We start from the raw sequence: 16,500 nt of genomic DNA on the forward strand, positions 1-16,500 counted from the left end.
TATATATGAGAACTTTTTTGTCTATAAATTTACCGAAATAGAAGAAAAAAAGAATTGTAGCTGCAATCGGGATCGAACTGACGTCTACTAGACGGAACAGAGCGCACCTAACCAGCTGGGCTAGCCTTGTGCTTGCGATAGAATATGGGAACCGTACTCTTTAGAATTAGAAAGAAAGAGCCGAATCGAAGTTCAAAAAACGAAACGTTTTTGTCACTTACGGGTGGCTTTGGTGGGTAATTTTGACGAACTTTAGAGGTAAATTTAATAACATACCACAGAAGCAATATGTGCTTTATTAGTAGGTATAGATATAGAAAACACGAGAAATCATTTTCGGTAATCTACGATCACAATATGCCACCACATCGCGAGCCTACGGTGGCTAACGCTCACCTGTTCTTCCGTCACGACAGCTGACTAGTTTTTTTTTTTTTGAGGCAAACGACAGCCGACTAGTGTCCCACCGCCAGTCTCAAACGCAAGAAAACTTTCGCAACGAGACAATGCCAACACATCTCGCTATAATAAACTGATCCAAAAGCCCAATACACCACCCAAGGCACAAAGTAGAAACATGAAGCCTCAACCGAAGCCAGGCCCAGCCCATAGCCCGCCCCGCTCGGCCTCACCAAAGCAAAACCCTAGGAACCTAAATCCAACGGCCCGAACCGCCCCATCCCTCATCTGACGGTCGACGCCCCACGCGCCAACCTTATAAGTACTCTCCATTCCCTCCCGCAAGGGATTCCTCCCACACACCTCCGCCTCCACCCCACCCGTCCCGACCCCTCTCCCCCAAGGTAAGCCAGCGGCGGCGGCGGCGATGACGACCCGCCTCAAGAAGAACCGCAAGAAGCGCGGCCACGTCTCCGCCGGGCACGGGCGTGTGGGCAAGCACCGCAAGCATCCCGGAGGCCGCGGTAACGCCGGAGGCATGCACCACCACCGCATCCTCTTCGACAAGTACCATCCCGGCTACTTCGGCAAAGTCGGTATGAGGTACTTCCACAAGCTCAGCAACAGGTTCTACACCCCGACCGTCAACGTCGAGAGGCTCTGGTCCATGGTGCCGTCCGACAAGGCCGCGGAGGCCGGCGGCGACAAGGCCCCCGTCGTCGACGTCTCGCAGTTCGGCTACTTCAAGGTGCTCGGCAAGGGGATGCTGCCGGAGAAGCCCATCGTCGTCAAGGCCAAGCTCATCTCCAAGATCGCCGAGAAGAAGATCAAGGCCGCCGGCGGCGCTGTCGTGCTCGTCGCCTAGGGTTCTGTTCCCCACCGTGCTCTGAGATCTATATCTTAAGTACTAGTTTTTCTCGTACCAGCAATTTGTGTTGAACAAGACATCGTTAGTTTGTTATTCTGGTTCCTGTGTGGTAAACCAAACTCATGAGAATTTTGCGCTATGTTATGCCAATTTATATCAGACGAGTTATCATCATATCTGTGCTCCTATTTATGCTGAGTTTGATCTTTGTTAATCGTTATCGATCTCTGTTGCATACGTTTATTTGACATCCTGCATCTTTACGGCATTCTATGGCTGCTAGTCGTGTGACATCTAACATGTGAACTGTATGATTTTGATGTACACTGTCATGCCAGTTTATATTAGCCATGCCTCCTGTTTATGCTCTGTTTGATCATTGGTAATGTTTACTGGTCCAGGATGCATATTCTGTTACTTGTAGTTCTAGTGTGTTTCTACAGGATTCAGCTTCTTGTAGTTATAGTGAACTTTGAATTGTGTTTGCTTGATGACATTGAAGTTGATGTCTGTAGGAGGTTTGTTTGTAGCCATACTGTTAGTTATCATGCCCTGGATCGTAAGTGCCGCCCAGCATTTAGTTGTGTCAGTAAAGTTTCCTGTCATAGTAGAATTTATCTTTGGAATTTCTGGCAGACCCTTTGTTTTAGATTGTATATTGACTAGTTTGGTTGCACCTCATGAGTTAAATAAACACTTGGAGTGAGCTATTTCCTGTGGGTTAAATTAACACTTGGTGTAAGCTGTTGTGCTGTTATTGTTGTGCCATTGTGTTAAGTATGATATTCATCTGCATCTTTGCTTAAATGGCTACATGTTCTTTGTAACAACTTCCTTTGATGCCTTCAGTCTACATTGTACTCCCTCCGTTCCTAAATTTTTTAGGTCTTTTTAGACATTTCACTAATAGACTGCATACAGATGTATATAGACATACTTTAGAGTATACATTCAATCATTTTACTTTGTATGTAGACCCCTTGTGAAATTGCTTAAAAGACTTGTATTTACGAACGGAGGGAGTATTTGCTAGAACACAGTTTATCTGATATTCATTTGCATCTTTGCCTATTCTTTAGGGAGTGTTTGATTTGTTTGCTTGCTGTGGTACCTGACACTTAAGCACCTGTTTTATTTGATATTCATTTGCATTTTTGCTTAAATGGCTACATCTTCTTTGAACAACCTTAGTTTGATGCCTTCAGTCTACTCTGTATGTGCTAGAACAAATATGTTACTCTTTAGCAGTCTCTTTTTCTTGCTGTGGCTCCTGATCCTTTGCACCTGGATTATCTGTTGAGCTTCCTTTGATATTCGAGCATTCGTTACTCTATTGTGCATTATTACAAGATTATGTTCTAGTTCCATTCATATGCTTGGACTATTAAGTATGTCCATGTTCATCCCGGATGTCTGCAAGTGGTTTATGTTCATCACATCTGTGATCCAGTTGCCTAGGATCTACTTATGCCAGCAAAACTCCCCGTCAACCTTTGGATCTTATCATCCTAGGATCTACTTGTGCCAGCAAAACTCCCTGTTTGGACGGGCACTTGCAGTATTGGATCTTATCATCCTTTTATTTTATTTTAGTATATACTTAACCCTTGTGTTGTCCTAGTAGAAGTTGTTGACCGGTACTTGCAATTGGTGATATGACGTGTTTGTATGTTTATTTGGCTCTTTGCTTATCTTGGATGTTGCCTAATAGCACAGGTGTTATTTGAGTGTGTATCATGATTGATGTGTTTGCTTGTTGTGACACCTACCTATAGGATCTATTTGAGCTTAGTTTGATTTTCAAATGCATATATGCTTCAATTGGTTATACTCCCCCTTAAGAAATATAATAGCGTTTAGATTATTTCTTTATGGAGGGAGTCGCAGTATAGATTTGGTGCAACTATTTTGTGAATGTGCTTGTGTGCATTGCATCCTATCGCCTTACCATGTTGATACGCCTTGGGTCATTTGCCGCTCCTGTAATTTGCTTGTTTGCCGACGCACGTTGCCTGAAATCTGTTGTGCACAACTGACTCCCGTGCCCTCTGCTACCACGTTAGCAACCAGGCGTTGCCCTTCTTTGTCTGCGAACCTCTGTCATTTTCTCAAGCTTCCATCAGTTTCAGTTGGTTGATGGTTGATTTTCTCCAGTTGGTTGATGATTGATTTTGTCCGGCCGTTGCCATCAATCGAAAGAAACATTGGCGCCGTGACACGGTGAGTAGAAGAACCACATAAGCTGTTTGTCCGTGCCTTTGCCCAGCCGGCAAGCGATCCCTCGTCCACACGCACAAGGAACCCTCCGTCCGTCCGTTTGACAGGCGTGTGCCCCGTCGTATGTGACACGGAGGAAGTGGCACGTTTAAGCACGAGCCACCCTCACGTTGATGCATATAATTCCTCCCGTCGTATGTGACAAAAGGAACGTGCGTCGGTTTTTTGGGTGAAGGAATTCAGAAGAACTGTATGGACTATAGACAGATTTTTTCTTTAGAAGTGTTACATAGGATAAATGCTATAATAGGAAAGAAATAAACCATAAAAAAGCTTGCATTTTTCTTTGTTACGAGATGGTCCCTTAGCAACAATATCTCTCACGCCTAGAAAAAGAAAAACAACAATATATCTCCTTCAGGAATATACAATTATTAAAAGTAAGACTATGAGATAACTCATTGCACTAATTTTCTATAGATTAAATGACAGGTTTAAAATAAGAATGTCTTATCACTGTAGTACTTTTTTCCCCTTGAAGATGTACACCTGTAGGCATACATTATCTGTATTCATGGTAGTAAAAGATAAAATACATACAAGCAACAGAAAACTAGGAAGGTACAAGCAGCTGTACTGTTGCATGCCGTCTTCACCATAACTAACAAGTACCCACGATCTTAGCCGTCATTGGAGAAGAAGAGCATCAAAAGTTGCTCCACATCTTGACGCTAAAGAAATCCCTAGCCAGGAGGCGTTAACGACTCACGATAGCCAGCAACCCCAGAAGTTTGTATCTAGCTCGATAATAAACATTGATCGAAGGATGGGAGGAGCCCTCTCAGCCTCTTCAAAGTTGGAACCGGGGCCAATGCCAACACGTCCTTGAGCAAGCGACCATATCCTCCACCGTTTTTTGTAAATTTTGAGCAGTCATCACCGCCACACTCTAGGAGCAACCCATCACCTCCATCATGCTAAGGCGCAATGCCGAAAGCCGCTCAAACAACTTAGAGTCCACAAGCCTCTCATACGCGCCAACAACACCTCCGATAAGCAAGAGCACCGACTGGAAGACCATTATTCCTAAGAGCACCATCGGCATCAGTCCCACCATACCGATAGAGGAAACTCAAAAAAACTAAGAAAACCTAGGACTACTACACGCCTTACCGAGAAACCATGGCTCCCCTCCCCCTCATGGCACCAAGATGGCAGTTAGAGAGGAAAGGGAGCAATACCCACTAGATATAAAGCCGTCGGCGCCTCTTCTTTGGTTTCGCAAGAGGAGCAATTTATCAACCGTTGTACTTGCCCTTACAAAAAATGACAGAAAAGTATGGATATGCCAATGACCATGAACATCAATCTGATCCACCTGCAACAAAAGCTGACCAGATACTGGAAGATTCGTCGAAGACACACCTTCACATGCCCATCATTGACACTAAGTGCACCATGAAATGGGGATAGGGTGGGGAGGACATTATTCCAAAACTGGGGCAACATCACCCCCTCGCCTTGATCAACACATAGAAACTCCCTAAAACCCTTGTAAACCCAGACCTACGCCGTTGTACCCTAAGGTCAAGCCTGAGGTTGAGCCAACCGCCATCTACGATCCCAACGTGCCCATTCATAAACTGCTTCTGTCGAGCCGCACGTTCACTGCCGCCACCCGCCTAACGTGCCTCAACTGACCACCCCCGCCGCATGAACTCCTCCTTGACAGATCCTTCCCGCCGTTGCCGTTGCCACATGGGTTTTGCCTGATGACGCACTCAGGCGGTGGTGAGAGGGTTGAAGTCCATGGCACGTGTTAGGGCTTTAGAGTCACTTGTCCCGAGATGTAAGGACGAGTTAATCATGGTCAGGTAATTAGGTTCGGTGGAGCCCCAAAGCAAGAGTAAATGAATACTAGTTTGAACTATAAATATCACATCTTTAAAAAACATTACCTGTCTAATATACTACTCGCTATGTCCCACATCATAAGATGTTTTTTAAGCTAAAACAGCTTGCAAAAACATTATATATTAACTACGAGACGGAGGGAGTATATATTTTTAGATTGTCGCATGTGGTTTCCAAGGATTTTCATGGTAACATGGTTTCCATGGGCTTACTTGGTCATTCAAAAATTAGCATGCCAACCCACACGATAGTTTGGCAACTCGAGGGTGTAAAACATAAACGACCACCCATCCTCAACTCACCACCCATGCCGCATGAACTCCTCCTTGACAGATCCTTCCCGCCGTCGCCGTTGCCACATGATTTTTGCGTGACGACGCACTCAGGTGGTGGCGAGAGGGTTGAAGTCCATGGCACCTGTTAGGGCTTTAGAGTCGCTTGTCCTGAGATGTAAGGACGAGTTAATCATGGTTAGATAATTTGGTTGGATGGAGCTTCAAAGCAAGAGTAAATGAATACTACTCGCATCTTTAAAAATATTACGTGTCTAATATACTACTCGCTCTGCCCCACATCATAAGATGTTTTTGCAAGCTAAAACAGCTTGCAAAAATATTTTATATTAATTATAGGATGGAGGGAGTATATATATTTAGATTGTCGCATGTGGTTTCCAGGGTCTTCATGGTTTCCATGGGCTTACTTGGTCATTCAAAAATTAGCATGCCAACCCAAACGATAGTTTGGCAACTCGAGGGTGTAAAACATATAAACGACCACCCATCCTCCGACGGCGAGGCTACTATTCATAACCACGGCAGCACGCGCGAAGAGCCCAACGTCCCAACTAGAGCTCCCTTCCACGTCTCTTTCTCTCCACCTCCCCACTCCCTTCCCCTCTTCCCCGTCCCCCCCGCCGAACCCCAGCTCGCCAAGCCAACCAGCAGCCATGCCGGCGGCGGTCGCCCGCTCCGTCAAGTGCCGCCCCCACCATCGCCTCTCGGCGCCGCAGCCCCCCGCCGCGCTCGAGCTCCTCCCCCGCGGCGCCCAGGCCTCCGCCGGCGAGCTGCGGGCGACCCGGTGCCTGACCCCGCCATCCCTCTCCTTCGCGCGCGCCTCCGACCAAGGGGAGCCCCCCCGTGCTCCCTGCCGAAGCCCGCCGTCCGCGAGGCGGGCCCGCGCCGCCGTGGCGGGGCGCGAGGAAGCCGGCCCCGCCGCTTCCGCCGCCGCGGCCGCCCTGCTCGCCGGCGCGCAGTCGCGGCACGCCATCTTCCGCGAGGAGCTCGTGAGGAGGGCCTACTACGCGGCCGAGGCGGCCCACCGCGGCCAGGTGCCCCTCTCGCTCTCTGCCTGCTCATTGTTTCCGCGTGGCTTGTCGGGCGTCTGAACTGAAGTGACGGCCGGGCGTTTTGGTGGTTTCTGCAGGTGCGCGCGAGCGGCGACCCTTACCTGCAGCACTGCGTGGAGACGGCGGCGCTGCTCGCGGAGCTCGGCGCAGGGCCTCCGGTTATCGCGGCGGGGCTGCTGCACGACACGGTCGACGACGCGGGCCTGGATTACGGCTACATCTCCGAGCAATTCGGTGCCGGCGTTGCGGACCTCGTGAAGGGGGTGAGAATTCGGATCTCTCCACTCACTAACTGACATTAGGATGTGACGAGCAGGCTCACTGATATGTACTGTAACTATTTAGTAGAACTGTTTCTCTCTGTTAAAACTCACTTAGTGTGGTAGTATTATTTTCTGAAACGAACCGAAGTAAGGCGCCATTGCTGCTACACCGTTTCCACCATACTGGTAAAGGATAATGCAGCAATCCAGAGCTTCTTCACTGGTAGATTATTCGTACCGGCATACGCAGATAATTTTCTGAGCATGACTTAATCTGTGCCGGTGTCCAGGATCAGGCCATAGTTTTCTAGGAGAAGGATCAGGTCATAGTCACAACTGATTAGTTATATGGTTATGTCTCTGCGTGGGCCCCTCTTCTTTTATTTTCAGCTTTCTTGGTGTTGTCTTTTTCGTCATATCGAGAAGTGGATGTTGCTAGTTTGGCTACCTTGGTAAAATAATTTATTTACGATTGTGACTGACGGATCATGTTGTTACGTTATTGATAGAGCTTCTAGACCAAAAAAATAAATCTTATGTTTATCTAAGGTAGTATTAAGTTAACATCACCTCTGTATTAAATTAGGCAGTAGGCATCTCCTAGGATTGACTTGTGCCGTAGTATATTGTAGAATTTCTTCCCGGTTGTTTACCAGATCAAATCAGACACGCTTTTTGGTGATTTTGTGTTTGTGTTCTTTCGTGATATCACATTTATTATCTGGAACTTGGGAAAATGCCATCGTTTGTTCTGCAACGTGTTCTCCGTCATCTTAATCAATGTTACACCTGCTATATGTTAGGGCGCTTCACCATTTTTTACAACAAGGGTGGTTGGCCGCTTGAGGCCATTGTGGAATGACTAGCTGTGTTGAATATTTGACAGGTTTCTAACCTAAGCCATTTGAGCAAACTGGCTCGTAGAAATGATACAGCAAGCAGAATTGATGAAGCTGACAGATTACGTACGGTCTTCCTTGCGATGGAAGATGCGAGAGCAGTGCTTATCAAACTTGCTGATAGACTACACAATATGAGGACGTTGGACTCATTGCCCAAGATCAAACAGCAGTGCTTTGCAAAGGAAACACTGGAGATATTTGCTCCATTGGCGAATCAATTGGGCATCTTGAACTGGAAGGAGCAGCTTGAAAATCTGTGCTTCAAGCACCTTTATCCGGAGCAGTACGAGGAACTGTCATCCAACCTTCATCAGTTTTACAACAGAGATATGATTGCAGCTGCAATAAGGCGATTGGAACAGGCCCTTCAGGTGAGAGGACTATCCTATCGTTCCATATCAGGGAGGCACAAGAGCATATACAGCATTTACAGCAAGATGACAAGGTAAACCTGTGCATCATGTTTCCGTTATGGTGTCCTTACTAGATTTTTTTTTAAATACTTTGCCTTTCATTTTACTTGTGTTGTTAATGAAGTTAAATAAATCATTATCCATTTTAGATAATTCCTGCAATAACTTCAACATAGCCTTTGAAGCAACCTTGCTAGCCAGAGATACATATGCCACTAAACATGCTAACATGATTGCTTTTTTGTTACAGGAAAAAACTAGACATGGATGAAATCTATGATGTACATGGAGTGCGTGTGATACTTGAGAATAAAGCTGATTGCTTCACCACATTAGAAGTTGTCAATCATTTGTGGCCTAGAATTCCTGGGAAGTTTAAAGACTATGTCAGCAGCCCCAAATCTAATGGGTATGACCATGCAAAATATTGCCATACTACTATGCATAAAAAAATGGATGTCACCGTGCTAACTTAATGCTTCTTAACTTGTAGGTACCAATCGCTGCACACGGTTGTCCTCAGTGAAGAAACACTCCCATTAGAGATCCAAATTCGTACCGCGGACATGCACTTGCAGGCAGAGTTTGGAATCGCTGCACATTGGAGGTACAAGGAAGGCGTTCGGAACTGCTCTTCATGTCTGCCTGAAATGGTTGAATGGGTTAGATGTGTTGTTACATGGCAGTGTGAAACTCTTCACATAGATCACCCTTCGCCTCCTGGACTTGGTTCTTCCCCGAGGGCAACATGCACCTTCCCTTCTCACTCTGATGGCTGCCCTTTCTCCTATTCAAAACAATGTGACCACACTGGACCAATCCTAGTAATACTTCTGGAGAATGAAAAGGTTAAGAACCGTGATAATATTTTGCGCTAGTGCTTTCTGATTAACTAAAGTTGCAGTGTGTTAATTTAGAAGATCAGCAGAACTGAATTTGCTATGTTTGTTTTCTTCAGATGTCAGTGCAAGAGCTCCCACCAAATTCGAAAATACTGGACCTACTGAAGAGGGCTTCTAGCTACGACATGCAGTTGAGCCTACGGCTCAACAGCCATGCTGTGCACAACCTGAACCAGGAGCTGAAGATGGGCGACGTGCTGGAGCTGATTCCTTCAACTCCATGCAAATCTGGAGGCTACATGAGGGAGCTCAACCAAATGTCTGATCACCGTCTCGCGGTTTCGCAGTCTTGACAGCCGTAGGCCAGCAGATCTTTGTGAATACATATATGACAACGCAGCTAAACCCGTCTGAAGTTTAGGTGGCTACATTGACAGAATCATAACAGATAGTGTAGCATTTGGTGTATATTTGTTGATAAGTTTGTTCAAGTAGAGATAAAAAAAGTACCTTGTAAATATGTGGTACGGAGTTCGAGCTCAGGAAATTTCTTGGTTTTAGAACACATATCGAGAAAATAAAGCATGGTTTAGGATAAGTGATTTCAGTTCTCTATACTTGTTCATATATTGGCTATGAATTGCGATTTCAAGGGATTTTTTTTGCTGGGTGAGCTTAATTGCTTAAGATGCAAAATGAGAAGTGAAAAAGAAAAAGAGCAGAAAGGTGTGATAAGTGATTTGGAGCCCTCGTCTAATTCAGCCATTTGCTATGAAGTGTGAATTTGTTTTTTTTTTTGTTGCTCAGCGAGCTAGACAATGAAAAGCTGGAAGCTTTGCCGCTGATGATGCAAAATCACAAGTGAAAGGAAAAAAAAACATAAACAAAATACTGAATTTTGCTTTTTCTGAAAATATTCTGCTCAATGGAAATGTGTGCCCGGGGGACTTGGCAGTTTAAGATGTAGAAATGAAAAAGGGGGGACTTGGCAGTTTAAGATGTAGAAATGAAAAAGGGTGGACTTGGCAGTTTAAGATGTAGAAATGAAAAAGTATTACGACACCTGAGAGATTCGAACTCTCGCGGGGAAACCCCATGTACTTAGCAGGCACACGCCTTAACCACTCGGCCAAAGTGTCTTTGTTGTGCAGACTTGTGCAACCAAAGTATTGGTATTGCTTTCCTCGCTCACGAAGTGTCGCCTATGTCGTACAAATCAGCGCCCTATTGTTCTCACAAAGGAGAGACACATGTTTATATGTTGACTTTTTTTTGGCTTTTGGTGTTTGGTGGAAGAAGCAGAGAACAAGGTCAACTAAAATCATGCTAATAGAGAGAGGTGGAAGAGAGTGTATTTTATTGCTAAATCCAACCTTTTCAGTTTTAAAAGACTGGAAATAAATATGCAAGTACTTATAGATGTACATATACTAGATGTGTGTGAATTTTCATCACAAAATTGTGTTTTATGCGAAGCTATGGGAAAAACACACACTTTAATAGTAGCGAATAGTACATGTGCTAGAAATACGTGATTTTATCATTTCTGTGTAACTCGCGTAGAAAAGTATTTCGCCATCAAACTTTCCAGACAAGTAGTATGTGTGTATTTTTTAATCTTCAGAATTCGTTAAAACCTATAAGTTTTTCTTCTTCTTCAAATTAAGGGCTCCATGGAGCTCAAGCTGATGAGCTCCATTAGCAATTTCCAGAGGTGGAAGCAGTTGTTCAGGCGTTGTTCATGAATTGACCTTCATGTAGTCAAAAGTGGTAGGGCTATAGTTGAAACACTACCATTACCCTGGATAGGACAACACATATTATGCAACAATGTCCTTTTCCAAAAGAGGTGTCGCAAAAGTTTGTTTTCTCTCACGAATCAATTGTAAAGAATGTACGGACAACGATGATTAGCACAGGATGGTGGTATCAGTTACAAAGGACTCTGACAAGATCAGATTGCTGGAAGCGGGTTATAACTGCAATGTACATTATGTGGTACCTATGGAAATAGAGGAATGGTAGAACTTGCATAGATGGTTACTGGGTTAGCTCCACTGCCGAGCCGTTGCAGTAGCAGAGAGAGAGAGCACATCATTCATGTTCTAGAAGGCAATTACATTGTAGGGTGTATATGTTGTAAGTCGAGGTTCTCTTAGTTGATGAGGTCCCTAGCCGTTAGGCCTCTTTCAATGCACAAATGCTTAGATGAGGTGGTAAGCACATTAAATATTTTAGCAACTAAGGCCCTCAATGCATAGGTGCTTACCTTGTTGTAGCTAAGCTCACTTTATTAAATGAATTATAGCAACTTTACTAGTGCATGCATTGATGAGCTTTCTTTATTTAGGTGTTTTACCTCGGTTTCCGCGTTGACATTGTTTCTTCCTGGGTCACCAAACTCATCCCTCTCCTCTTAACTATATGGGGTGTTTGGTTCCAAGGGACTAGACTTTTTTTAATCCCACGGATTAAAGAAAAAAGGCCCTCTAGTAGAATCTTTTTCTAGTCCCTTAAGAAAAAAGTCCCCCATGTTTGGTTACATAGGGACTAAAAGAGATTTTCTCTAGTCTAGTCCCTATAACCAAACAGGGCCCTAGTGCCACATTAAATTTGTTGTCTACATGACATCCTTAGCACCGATACAAGGTAGAACACTGAAAAGGGCCTTAACGTTTATATTGGCTTTGTAAAGGACAACTTTTCAACTCTCTACTTAATGCAATGTAGACATTGGCCTGTTCTTAAAAAAACATTGAAATTACCGAACCAAGCACGTAGTCCAGGTTTCTTCCACATGTTTAGACTCCTCAAGCAGTTAAATCAGTGTGTTCCGTGTATACAAAAATAGTATAAATATACCCCCCCCCCCCATTCCCCACGTTCACAAAAGGGAAAAATACAATCCCTCAGAAAAGGCTCAAGGTTCATGTTTCTCCCACACAATTTACATTTGTCTATGTCATTTTAGTTTTGCTTTTGCGATTTCCGAGTTATGCAGAAAAGAAAGATATTAGTAGGTAGAAATAACTAAAACATCTGCTTAAGACATGAATTTTTCAATATGTTATTTACACATGAAACAAAAAAATAGGACTCCAATAAATCCTGAACGTTCGGATTCTAATCATTTTATCCCGAACGTTTTTTCGTGGCAACTTTAGTTAACGCAAGGTGGCAATTTTAGTTGTTAAGACATGTCAACTTTGTCTCAGATTATTCTTTATCAGAAAATTGTCATGTTTGCAACCTCGTGTGAAGTAAAGTTGGCATAAAAACGTCCGGGTTGCCATGCTTAAAATCTGAACATTTGTTTGCGTCATTTTTGTTTTGCTTTTGTGGATTTCCGAGTTATGCAGAACAGAAAAATATTAGTAGGTAGAAATAACTAAATACATCTGCTTAAGACATGAAATTTTCAATATGATATTTACACATGAAACAAAAAAAATAGGACTCTGATAAATCCCGAACATACGGATTTTAAGCATTTTATCTCAAACATTTTTTCCGTAACAAGTTTAGTTAACGCGAGGTGGTAATTTTAGTTGTTAAGACATGTCAACTTTGTCTCTGATCGTTCTTTATCAGAATGTTTGCAACCGGATTGCCATGCTTAAAATCCGAACATTTGTGATTTATCATTTCCGAAAAAAACACGCATACATTTTTAAAATAAGATGCCTCTTGGAGTTTGACAATATCCGATTGTTCACAGTGATCATTTGTGACAACATAATCATTGTTAATATTTTTTTCTTCCTTGAGGCAAGCAAATGTTGCTGAGCTTGATGTCTAAGCAGCAAAAAAATAATTCAAAAATAAATCGACGCCTGAGAGATTCGAACTCTCGCGGGGAAACCCCATGTACTTAGCAGGCACACGCCTTAACCACTCGGCCAAAGCGTCCTTGTTGTGGAAAAGATGAAATAACTTTATTTGTACAACAGACACTAGATCTTTTACTTAAACCCAAATTCTACTTTGCCTCTCCCGCGAAGAGTTCCCTGGCACGCCGCAAATCTGCGCCATACCCTAATGGACACCGGGGCCGGACGGACCCCTCCTCCAGCGGCGGCGGCGGCGGCGGACACCGGCGACGAGCCACGGGACGCGCGTGTCGTGAGGGAGATCCTGCGTTCGATGGGGCTTAATGAAGGGGACTACGAGCCGGCGGTGGTCCACCAGTTCCTGATGCTCGCCCACCGGTACGCCCGCGACGTGCTCGGCGACGCGCTGGCCTACGCGGGTCACGCCGGCAGGGCGTCGCTCCAAGCAGACGACGTTCACCTCGCCCTCCGCTCCAAGCAGACGACGTTCGGCCACGAGCCGCCGGGCCGCGAGGTACGTGATTAATTAGCCCTAAACCTCCCTGTCCCTCATGGGGATTTCGCTGCTGTTGGTTGCATCGATCGCGTACGCGGCTGTCGGGGATTGGGTTGTTTGGATCCCGCGCTTAATTTCGTGCCCAGATCGGAACTTTACCCGCGGATCACGGGATCCGTGATTGGACCGTTGTTCAAGAAGCAAGAGTTTGCAGTTTCCACGCACCCTCCGTTCCGTTCAGATCGTGCGAGTTGGAAAATTCTGAGTTTGTGTCACCCTGATTTCCTCATAGATACGAAACAATTCAATATTCTATACAGATATAATAGGAGTATAATTATTCTGATATTTTTTATTTAAATGTGTACAAAAAAAGATATTCAAACCCTGATGCGTCGTGAAAACTTACAATCAAGATGAAAAGACACAAACTTGGAGATCCGTCAAGAGTATCATAAGAATTCACTCGATGTCAGTGTTAAAAGGGGGGCCAATCAGTGGTGAATCTTGAAAGAAAATGAAGGGGGCCTCAATGTTAACGATGTGAAGAAAAACACTAATTTTTAGTCCAGATAATATTAAATTTTTGATGATGAATACTAGTAAATTTTGCTTTTCAATGTTTGGAGGGGGGCTCAAGCGTGCTGAATCACCTTTCTTGGATTCGCCACTGGGGCCAATGACATCAACAAAGGTCGAGTCACTCGTTGCCTCTTTGGTTTCTCCATGTCATGAAGAGTTGATAGTAAAATAGTTTGTATAATAGGGTATGTCTTATATTGACTCCACAGAAAAGTTATAATTAAATGCCACGACTTACATGACTCGAGTCTTATTAGCACATGTGCAATAGTGCTATCTTAACAATATCATGTAGGATGATTGCTAAGTTTGGAAGAGAGAGCGAAACTAAAAAAAGAGGTTTGGGTTCTCTTATCTAAAAGATGATATCTTAATAGGGAGGATAAGACAATTCTCTCTCTTTTACCAAAGGTTATCTATTAGTTACATATTTTCTAGCTTAACCCATAATTTTAGGAGCATGCAACTATCAGTTGTCAATGATATCTGTAGCATGATATGTTTTTTTTGCCTTCTCTAGAAGGTATGCATTGCATAAAAGATTGTCTTATCATTCAAGAACAAATTTGACTCTAAGGAAGTCAGATTTGTTTCTTCTTCTTAGTATCTCCCTCCCATATCAACAATTAATCATAAGTGACAACATTAAGAGTTAACATGTGTATATCCCTTACAAAGTAACATAGCCCCTCTTTTGTTGCTTTAATACATGGACGACATTCCCGACCAATATGTTACTGTATAAATGTAAATAATGTATAAAAATTCACATATGAGGTCCATTATCCCATAAGGATGACCATCCTTTTGTAGGAACAAAATTTATAGTGGCAGGTGGCTTGGCACTACAAATCATATATAACTTAATTTTGGTGCTTTAAATAGAACTTTGTTTCTATTCCCCTTTAGGTTTCTGGCCAATTCGTCTACACTGTCATTAGGCAAATAAGACAAAATGATCCTCACATGTATGACGTGGAGAAAATAAACATGTCACTTTCTTATAATTCACTTTAACAACAAAAATAACAAAATATTTTTTTTGGAAATAAAGGAATTCATCTTTTTGGTATGCCATTTGGATAAGTTTTCACTTATTACCTAGTCAAGTATAGAATACACATGATGATTGATTTATCAAACTATACTCCATAAGTTATCTAGGTACATATTAGCGAGGGGATTTAATTAAAATTTCTCTTGACTTGTATCCCACAATGGTGCCGACTTCACAATATGAACATTTAATTATGCCAATTACTTGTGTTTTTTCCGTATATATGTCATTTTCAAGGATCCATGAAGTCTCAACAGGCTACTGACCTAGTTGATCACATACATTTCACGTGGGCATTATATTGTTATCATAACATTCAAATTCTTCACTTTGGGTAGGTTTTTCTTGAAATGGCTCATAGCTGCAACAGAACTCCTTTGCCCATGGCCCCTCCCGGATCAATTTGTCTACCACATAATCAAGACATGATGTTGGGACAAAAATACTTATGCATTCCTCAAATGAAGCCATCGATTGATAATGTTGAGGGAACCAAGAACGACAGCACCGGTGAAACCTCGAATCCTAAAGTTGCTTCTCCCAGTTGCAAGAATGAAGATCAAACTAGTAGTTGTAATCAACAATCTAAGAGGGTTTCCTCCCAACTCAATGCTATGGCTGCTAGGGCAGCAAGGCGATGGATAATGAAGAACAGAAGATCCCAAAAGTCTCAGCCTTGAACATGAATAATCTCTGTTCAAATCATTATGTCTTTGTTTAATCAATTTGTCGTCGTTGAAAAAAATCTAGCATAATGATGTAAAAGGGTTGTTGGTTCACCAACAAGTGCATCTCAACTTGGCACATCTAAACTTTATGCAAATATCTCGCTAGTGGTCATGATTGTTTTCATAAATTGTTCTATACATGGTTATTGGATTGTGTCATGCCAAAAATAATTGTATAGATGGTTATTGGACCGCGACATGCCAAAAATAACAGGGAGGCTAAAACCCCACATGGAAAGATTGACACATCGATGGATTTTTGTGGTGTGGGGAGGTGAACCATATGAATCAAAACAAAGGTACAAGATCAGGCTTCAGTCTGTTCAATCCAGACAAATAAGTTACTATGATTATAAGCATCTTGAGGTTAACTTTAAACTCGGAGAATATGCTTACCTTTGAGTAATACCCACTAAGAGGTTTCGGGCGTATTCGTGTTCTGAAGATGATAGCCACTATAGACACATCTGTAGGTTTGAAGATATGTGTTCTGAAGATGCCAAGGAGGAGATCCAGCGTATTCATGTGATGCCCCAGGAGCGACACTATATACCTATAGCACCCCACTAGTATTCACATAGTATCGACCCCAAGAGGCCCACCAAACATAACACGCACGCGACAACATGCTCGCTATGTGG

At 43.3% G+C, this 16,500-nt stretch overlaps 3 protein-coding genes and 2 non-coding genes across 5 annotated transcripts; 3 read left to right on the top strand and 2 right to left on the bottom strand.

The window, feature by feature from the left end:
- Positions 1–750: 750 nt before the first annotated feature.
- Positions 751–1,441, top strand: LOC123425343 (60S ribosomal protein L27a-3-like). The gene has a single exon (XM_045109026.1). The coding sequence runs from the start codon at positions 827–829 to the stop codon at positions 1,262–1,264; it is 438 nt and encodes a 145-aa protein (XP_044964961.1). The 5' UTR covers positions 751–826; the 3' UTR covers positions 1,265–1,441.
- A 4,906-nt stretch (positions 1,442–6,347) lies between these two features.
- On the top strand, positions 6,348–9,764 carry LOC123425703 (probable GTP diphosphokinase RSH3, chloroplastic). The gene is made up of 6 exons (XM_045109416.1): positions 6,348–6,728; positions 6,824–7,009; positions 7,896–8,356; positions 8,575–8,733; positions 8,818–9,172; positions 9,283–9,764. The coding sequence occupies exons 1-6, from the start codon at positions 6,348–6,350 to the stop codon at positions 9,517–9,519; spliced, it is 1,779 nt and encodes a 592-aa protein (XP_044965351.1). The 3' UTR covers positions 9,520–9,764.
- Positions 9,765–10,223: 459 nt separating this feature from the next.
- Positions 10,224–10,305, bottom strand: TRNAS-GCU. Its single transcript has one exon. It is a non-coding gene; the product is annotated as a tRNA-Ser (tRNA).
- Positions 10,306–12,993: 2,688 nt separating this feature from the next.
- Positions 12,994–13,075, bottom strand: TRNAS-GCU. The gene has a single exon. It is a non-coding gene; the product is annotated as a tRNA-Ser (tRNA).
- A 129-nt stretch (positions 13,076–13,204) lies between these two features.
- Positions 13,205–15,969, top strand: LOC123429699 (transcription initiation factor TFIID subunit 9-like). Its single transcript, XM_045113710.1, has 2 exons — positions 13,205–13,510; positions 15,470–15,969. The coding sequence occupies exons 1-2, from the start codon at positions 13,205–13,207 to the stop codon at positions 15,809–15,811; spliced, it is 648 nt and encodes a 215-aa protein (XP_044969645.1). The 3' UTR covers positions 15,812–15,969.
- Positions 15,970–16,500: the final 531 nt, after the last annotated feature.

Source organism: Hordeum vulgare, chromosome 2H (genome assembly GCF_904849725.1).
Source record: "Hordeum vulgare subsp. vulgare chromosome 2H, MorexV3_pseudomolecules_assembly, whole genome shotgun sequence".
Taxonomy (NCBI): Eukaryota; Viridiplantae; Streptophyta; class Magnoliopsida; order Poales; family Poaceae; genus Hordeum; species Hordeum vulgare.

Coding starts and splice junctions, on each gene's coding strand:
- LOC123425703 (XM_045109416.1), top strand. CDS start 6,348: ATGCCGGCGGCGGTCGCCCGCTCCGTCAAGTGCCGCCCCCACCATCGC. Junction 7,010..7,895: donor TTGCGGACCTCGTGAAGGGG/GTGAGAATTCGG, acceptor AATATTTGACAG/GTTTCTAACCTAAGCCATTT. Junction 9,173..9,282: donor TACTTCTGGAGAATGAAAAG/GTTAAGAACCGT, acceptor TGTTTTCTTCAG/ATGTCAGTGCAAGAGCTCCC.
- LOC123429699 (XM_045113710.1), top strand. CDS start 13,205: ATGGACACCGGGGCCGGACGGACCCCTCCTCCAGCGGCGGCGGCGGCG. Junction 13,511..15,469: donor ACGAGCCGCCGGGCCGCGAG/GTACGTGATTAA, acceptor CACTTTGGGTAG/GTTTTTCTTGAAATGGCTCA.
- LOC123425343 (XM_045109026.1), top strand. CDS start 827: ATGACGACCCGCCTCAAGAAGAACCGCAAGAAGCGCGGCCACGTCTCC.